This window comes from Conger conger, chromosome 4 (assembly GCF_963514075.1).
Source record: "Conger conger chromosome 4, fConCon1.1, whole genome shotgun sequence".
Taxonomy (NCBI): Eukaryota; Metazoa; Chordata; class Actinopteri; order Anguilliformes; family Congridae; genus Conger; species Conger conger.
This window is the reverse complement of record NC_083763.1, coordinates 2,314,628-2,322,709: the sequence shown is the minus strand read 5'-3', so window position 1 is coordinate 2,322,709 and position 8,082 is coordinate 2,314,628. Positions and strand designations below refer to the sequence as shown.

Here is an 8,082-nt window from a genome sequence, read left to right as displayed (position 1 = left end):
CTGTATCTTTTTTTTTTTCTTTTTTTTTTTTAAAGAAAGCTAGAGTCTACGTTACCTGTCACGATGTACACACGTCCCAGTGAATCAGCTGTTATGGGTCACGTGGCAATATGAGGAATTGGTTCTATTTTTTATGTTACATTTCTGTGATTTAAAAAAATTCAAAGGAGGCGTGCTCTTCACGCGCACGCACACACGCACGCACACACACACATACACACACACACACGTGTGCATATACGTATATAGTATAATATACAATATATAGTCCCATAGAAACATTACTTGATCACATCATCACCTTTTTTATGAGGTAACCATTTAATTTAATTTAGGCTTAATACCCTAAACGCATTAGGCGGCCTATACAAAGGAAAATAAAATAGCCTACATAATATATACATAAGATAAATACATATACACACACGTACTTGTGCTTTTGAAGTTTTACAGTCAGTATTATTTAATAGCCTACTAATTCAACCACACCGCAAAGCTCACTGTGCATTTACAACGTTGAACGAACGTGTTTGGAAAAAAAAAAAAAAAAAAAAAACACACACACACACAAACACAACTAATTTGCCCCTGGAATAAGTCCATTTTACGAATACAATTATTCTACCTATTTTAAACGACACTAATAACGATAAGACTTGTTACGAATAAATCAGCTGTTCTGTCGAGTGATTGGTTAAACATTGTTGCCTCAAACACTGGAGGCCGTTGAAAGTCTGGGCTAATTAGCAATGCGGAGACATTCCGTTACCTGGAGTCTGCGGCTCCCCCGCCGCGCTCGCGCGCGCATTTCCATAAGCAGATCAGCGGCGTCGCGAACGCACTCAGATGCAGATGCGCTTTTAACAAGCGTCATAATGGCCCGGCAACACGCCGCTTTCGCACCCAATTACTCAGAAGTAAAATATAACAGACAGCACCTATGGCAATTTAAACGGAACGCACCTGGAGTTCGCCGACACTTTTTGGACCACAAAAGATAGCAAATATTAAATATTTTATTCGTAATTGGTATTTGTTGCGTATGTCAGCAGGCTTAAAGAGTGTTGTTTTTTTTGTTGACTGGTTTATTGTTTCCTTTTATTTTTCAGAATCACTGAATGTTTCAGTATAATCAGTCGTTCATATCCTGGTCCATTCTAAAGTACAGACATGTTTTTTTTTCTTATACAGGCGCGTTATCATATTATATATTGTACATCCCACATTTCGTCAACGCGAGCAAACTCATACATATATATGCATATATATGTAGTTACGTTAAATTAATATGATGGCTCCCCGTGTTATTGCACAATTATATAGGCCAGTCGTATTCAATAACGAATGGCGGCGGCGAGATGTTTTTTGGAGGATTATTTTATACATTTTCTACTTACACCAGTAGACGGCGCTGTTGTTGCACAACAAAGCCATGACGAGCAACCGAAGGCCACTTTTTACCTTTTACGTAGGCTATACGTTCGCAGCTGTAGGTATCGTCCCACAAACGTTCAACGCCTGCGTGTTTGCTTTACCCCGCTATCTAATTCTCCCGTTATTTTTTTTTTAATGAACAGTCTCTTTTCTTTAACGAAGCAGCCCATGAAGTAGCCGACGTTTGCGGTACGGAGACTACTTCATGTGATAACACGGCAGAAACAGTGATTTGAGTGAGTTCAGTCACCTTAAATTTATTTTTCTGTCATCACAACCACCGGCCGTTTGAGTCTATCGCAGTTGAAAGTGTTGGCAAATGACAGTTTTTCATCTATTATCTGTGGTCAAGTAGGTTTTTTATCAACAAAGATCTAAACAGCGTGGAAGGAAATAAAGAGGTGCTTTTGTTTGGGGCGATGTAGGGACAACAGCCGAAACAAAACTACTTATTTGTGAAGGACAGGCCCCCATTTCTGTTTGCGCATTCAACTTTTAGCCAATTTATGTCGTTCTATTTTAAACAAAGGGGAAACATCTAACATTACCTTTCCTCTTTTACAACACAAAGCTCCCGAACTGCTGCCCAGCCCCCACCCCAGGTAACTAACACGTTTTCCTCCTTATTTTAAACACAAAAAGCTGTGAATAAAATGAATTATTCACAACAGGGTTGTAATCATTTTATTGAATCAGTTGCTGGTTTTGACTAAGTTGTTCTGCCTTACTGAGAGAAACTAGTTTTATGTTCTTTTTAAATAATAGCCTTTATGGTTCAATGTTGAAAGTATTAACAGAAAGAAAGCTTTTGTTTGGCCTACAGGAATTATGGCAAATATGAGATCCTAAAATAAATGCCGCAGAAAATTGGTTTGTACGTGTAATACACATTGTGATTATACATTTAATAAACATTAAGTAGAATGACATAATCGAAATTAAATAATTAAAGTAGAATTTGGAAAATATTACAATTTCAAACAATTTATTGTCGTGTGTTTGGGAAGACGGCATGCTGTTTTGTTTTGCTTAGGTCCGTGTAAGAGTTGCAAAAGTGTTTGTTTTTTTTAAGTGTTGCCGCAAAAACTCGAATCCGAGCAGTAAAAGTACTAAAATCATTGTAACCCCATCAAGCTTTATATCACGAAATTTAAAAACTTCTGGAACCCATTTTCTCGCGATTTGAAGTAGAGAGCACTTTCAGTGACAACCTAGTCAAATTTTCTCACTTTTAACACTTGCTGTAATAATAAATATGAAGCTTCCATTGGCTGATTTCAGAGCGGCTTCTGCCGGAGCGCAGCGCTGCTGACCGCGGGTAACCCCGCCCCTTTATGCTAATAAAAAGACACAATCGTGGCCAAGGGAACAGTCGCTCTGTGATTGGTCAGGTAAAACCCATTTATTCTCTGACAGCCCTCATCACATGAATGGTTGTCTATTAACTTGTTCAAAAAGTATCAGGAGTTGTCAAGGCTCAGCCGGAGAGGGAAAAGTAGTTTGTTGATTCTTAAAGACCAGGAGAGAAGTTTGTGGACACAACAGGACCCAGTGGGCGAGGGCAGACAGTGCGATACTATTTCAGTAAAGTTACTGAAAGCTGCACGGTAACTACAGCGAACTACCTCTGGTTTTTTACTTTTTACTTCCCCCCGCTGGTGTAGCAGGTTACACAACATCAGGTTCAATGTATAACATGATGGAAACCGAACTGAAACCCCCCGCACCCCAGACCAATTCCGGGGGTACGGGGAACTCCAATTCGTCCGGTAACAGCCAGAAAAACAGCCCGGACCGAGTCAAGAGACCCATGAACGCCTTCATGGTTTGGTCGAGGGGACAGCGGAGGAAAATGGCGCAGGAGAACCCCAAAATGCACAATTCGGAAATTAGCAAGAGACTCGGGGCCGAGTGGAAACTTTTATCCGAGAGCGAGAAGCGACCGTTCATCGACGAGGCGAAGCGACTGCGCGCCCTGCACATGAAGGAACACCCGGATTACAAATACAGACCGCGGCGGAAAACCAAGACGCTGATGAAGAAGGACAAGTACACCCTACCAGGTGGGCTTCTTGCGCCGGGCGGGAGCGCGATGGGCGCCGGGGTGGGTGTAGGGGCTGGCTTGGGCGGTGGGGTGAACCAGAGGATGGACAGCTACGCGCACATGAATGGCTGGACGAACGGAGGTTACGGCATGATGCAGGAGCAGCTCGGCTACCCGCAGCACCCGGGTCTGAACGCGCACAACGCGGCGCAGATGCAGCCGATGCACCGCTACGACATGAGCGCCCTCCAGTACAACTCCATGACCAGCTCGCAGACCTATATGAACGGGTCGCCCACGTACAGCATGTCGTATTCCCAGCAGAGCACCCCGGGCATGACGCTGGGATCCATGGGTTCGGTGGTAAAGTCCGAGTCCAGTTCGAGTCCGCCCGTCGTCAGCTCGTCCTCGCACTCCAGGGTCGCGCCGTGTCAGACCGGAGACCTCCGGGACATGATCAGTATGTATCTACCGGGCGCAGAAGTCCCGGAGCAAACCGCCCAGAGCAGACTGCATATGTCCCAGCACTACCAGAGCGCGCCCGTACCAGGAACAGCAATTAACGGCACACTCCCATTATCACATATGTAAATGGACCTTTATTATAGAAACTCAACTTCACCGGACTATTTTTGTACAGAACAATTTGGGGAGGGGAAAGTTGTATAGAAACTCAAGGAAAGAAAACAAAACTTTTTTTCTTTTTCCTTTTCTTTTTTTGAAAGAAAAGTTCTAGATGAACGGTAGGAACTTTGCAAAAGTTTTTTTTTTTTGAAAGGTGTACCAGATTTTTAAGAAAAAATAGGGAGAGAGAGAGAGAGAGAGAGAGAGAGATAGTCTCAATCAAATGCTTTATTATTGCAATCGACTTTTGTACAGTATTTATCAAAGAAACATAACAATCAAAATGTAATGTTTGTATTCTATAAAAAAAATGTTCAATTTTATAAACAATTCTGCACAAAAAGAAGCGAGAAGATTGCAGAATATTTGAGTTGAATTTGGTTCTAATATTTCAGAACAGACAGAAGTGATGAGCACGCGAAAGGTTTCTGCGGAGGGGAGAGAATACTAAACCGTTTTCATTTTGTTAAAATAATAAACAGAAAAGATCTTTATCTTACCGGTTGGGCATAATTGATAATTTATATTTTTTTGTCTCCCACTTTCCATCTGTTAGAGCTATGAAGATTGTGTTTATTATTTTCTCATGGTTTGTAATATTTCTGTATATTTACTGTGATATTTTAAGTTTTTATTTTCAATTTTCATTTCCGTAGTTGTATTTTAAAATTTGGCCTGTACCGAAAGCGGCCATGTATATATTTGAACTAATAACATCATTATAACAGTTACAATTTCAGCTTAAGTTTTTTTCCAACATGCAGTTTGAAATGAATAAATTTTTGAAATTTGGATACTTGAAAATTGTTCGAGTTTTGATTTTATTTATCATTTCAGTTTCTTGTTATTGTCAGCTCACTGTCAATCTATTTGTTTATTTATTTTGGCAATTTATTTGGGGAGGTTACTTAAAATACCAAAGGGAAGTATACATGCATATGTATGCTGATGCCTTAATATTTATAATCATTTATAACGTGTATAATGTATAACTAACACATTATCTTGTAACGCTTATTCGTTCATTGTGAAGAACAAAAGTAGATGATTTGAGCGACATGTTTCAAACAGTGCTTGAAAAATCGGCGTTAAGCATGCACTTAAGTCTACAGCGAAGTAAGTACAGGGGCATGTCCCTGCAGCCGACAAGACAGTGCAGTTTTAGAGAAAAGATGAAAAATATTAAATTAATTGTGAGCGTTATATTACTATGTAAAATGAGACTCAAGTTAACGACATTTCTATTTTTTAGTGGAAACAAGCTTCGCGTCTCAGGAAGCTCGAGGAGCCGCTACAGCTCAAAAGTTTTGTTGCCCGTAACCTTTGCTTTGAAGTGGGGAGATAGAACGCCCAAAGCGGTGAAGAATCTCATCAAGGTAGTCTCCCCTTTTACATACCTATTTTAATCACACAGATACACAGATGTGTTTTAATATCATTCTCTCTGTTCTGTTTCATAGCCCAAATCCCTTTTAATACGTTTCCGAATGCTGATATACTTAAAATTTCAAGGTCTCCACATTTTGGAAGTCTCTCTCTCTTTCTCTCCCCCTCCTCCTCTCTCTCCCCCTTTCCCCCTCTTTCACACACTTTATGGGGAGAGAGAGAGAGAATCTATACACATTTTGGAATGCATGAAGACCTTGAAAATTGAAGGATATTTTGCATTTGAAAAAATAATTCATTTTGACAGTGTGAAATCCAGTAAAAACAATTTTGACAAGCTGAAAGCATCTTGGGCCTGGTGCATAAATACTGTGTAATACATTCATCTCAAATTTAAACTTTAAAATTGGGTTAGCTGGAGAGTGATGGGTGGAATATTCAATTTGTTCAACATTTTCTAAACTGGGTGTTTCGTCTCCATAAAATAACATAACCGCACAACAAGCATGAATGTTGCTGGTTCAAATATACTTTATAAAATGTATTTATTTTATTTTATTTAAACTTTATTTACCCAAGCTAGTCTCTTGAGATAAAATATCTCATTTTCAAAGGAGACATGAAGCTTACCCTATTTAAAATTCAACATACTTGCAGTTTAAAATAGATATTTATGTACAATTGTACATTTATGGAGAAGTCAGTCAGGGCGGGCGCAACCGCAGGGTGTTTTAGAATGTTCTCCCTAAATGTCTCGCACACATTGGCAATCCTGTAATAACGAGGATCTGTTTGGAGTATTATATTTTCTTTTTTTTGTCTGCATTTTGTCGGTTCCAGATCATTAGGGGGAAAATCCTCGCTAAATACTTGAAGGCTAAATGCAGTCAGAAAAGTAGCGTAGGAACACACTCAGGCATGTAGGAACACACCTCACAGAACTCGGAGAACGCTTAATGCGTCTGTGTTCTCTTTAGGCCTGTTTCGGAGGCTTATGTGGCCTGTGCTCTCGGGTGGGAATATTACCCATATCTATGCAAAGGTAGATTTTTGTCAGTGCCGGTTTTGTTGTTGATTGTTAAAAACGGTTCCTAGAGTTAAAATGCCAGACGTCTGATTCGCATTTCTTAAGCAAAGAGTGAGTTTGTCACTCGTCTGGTGCTGTATTTAAAATAAGCCCAAGGATAAGATTATTGTATCCCAGGCGAATTTAACAGCGTTTTAAATCTGAAGGGTGTTAAAATATTTCGCTGAACTGCTGAGGTAGATTAGCACAGTTGCTTGCCAAGGCTGAGAAGCTTCTATTACATAGCGTCTCAAGGGAGAAGAGCTCACATTAACCGCTAAATGAATATTTTACGAGGGCTCATTCCGAAGTATTATTCCGACAAACGTGTCCCTACTGGACTTTCAAAGGGTCAGAGAGCAGTGGTTCCATTCATTATTTATACAAGCGGAGGAACTGGTTGTAATAGCTGAACATGTTTGATAAACTAGGAACTTTAAAGGTCGAACGCAGGTGGATCATTTTATAATACTCCAAGGATGTCAATATTGTAATTAATGGTATTTTTAATGTGGGGCCTATTGCCGGAAATCAATGAACGGGGCAGTTCATTTGCGAGTAGGTTATGTTATGTTAATCGCAGAGATTTGAAGAAAGGAAAAAAAACACTCCATTTCTTTTTTTCAAAAAACACACAAGTGGAACAGTTTCATTGTTGTTTGGGATTAAGCGACAGTCTTTAAACGAATTGTGATAAGCTATGAAGGGGCATGAACTAATAATTACATGACGGAATTGATTGAACTTGAAGGACTTTTGTGGCGAACTCCATCGAGGTTTTGGAACTGACAAATTCTCAACATAAAAGAGCCGAACCCTCGGGAGGCGAGAAGCGCAGCGCGTCGGTGGCGATTGGATCCTTATTTAGAAGCTTAATCAGACAAACATTAAACAAGGCTTTCTCTTACCGAGCTTAGCTGCCACTCGAGTTACCTTGCGAGCCTACAGGCGAGCGTTCATCATTCATATTTCGATTGAGACAATGTTTTCCTTCCTATCTGGGATGTTTTCTTGCGAGATTTCAAACTGATATTTTATTAGAAACGGGAGTGTTTGGCTTTACAAATAAAACATCCAGAAAGTTTTTTTGTTTTTGTTTTTTTTTTGGTTCATTAAATGTGACGATTTTATATATTATTTTGTGTGATTCAGGGATAAATATCAGAAGACCATGGGGACCGAGCATGCGTGTTGAGAGACCAGGGGGAGGTGCAGCGATTTTAGGAGATATTTGAACAGCAACAGGTGGTAAGCCTTTGTCTTAGTTCGCTTCGCTCCTGCAACACTCGCTGTGAACCATTTTGAAGTTGTTCAGCAGTTTAGAACAGTTCGCAATTTTGATTTGCACATGTCATTGCGTATCACGTAATGAAATCATTGGGGTTTTTTTGGAGGCTGTGTAAAGGCTTTTGTTGTCGAATATGGCAAGAGTACACAACGCTACCCATTCAACCATCAAACGGTCGGCTATTTTTTTCAGTTAACTATCACATTACCGGTTTAATAATTAAGTGTTTTTTAAAACTGA

General features: G+C 39.9%; 1 protein-coding gene across 1 annotated transcript; it reads left to right on the top strand.

The window, feature by feature from the left end:
• The first annotated feature begins 2,839 nt into the window (after positions 1 to 2,839).
• sox2 (SRY-box transcription factor 2) lies at positions 2,840 to 4,906 on the top strand. Its single transcript, XM_061239323.1, has one exon. It carries the CDS (start codon positions 3,122 to 3,124, stop codon positions 4,067 to 4,069), a length of 948 nt encoding a protein of 315 aa, XP_061095307.1. The 5' UTR covers positions 2,840 to 3,121; the 3' UTR covers positions 4,070 to 4,906.
• The last annotated feature ends 3,176 nt before the right edge of the window (positions 4,907 to 8,082 follow it).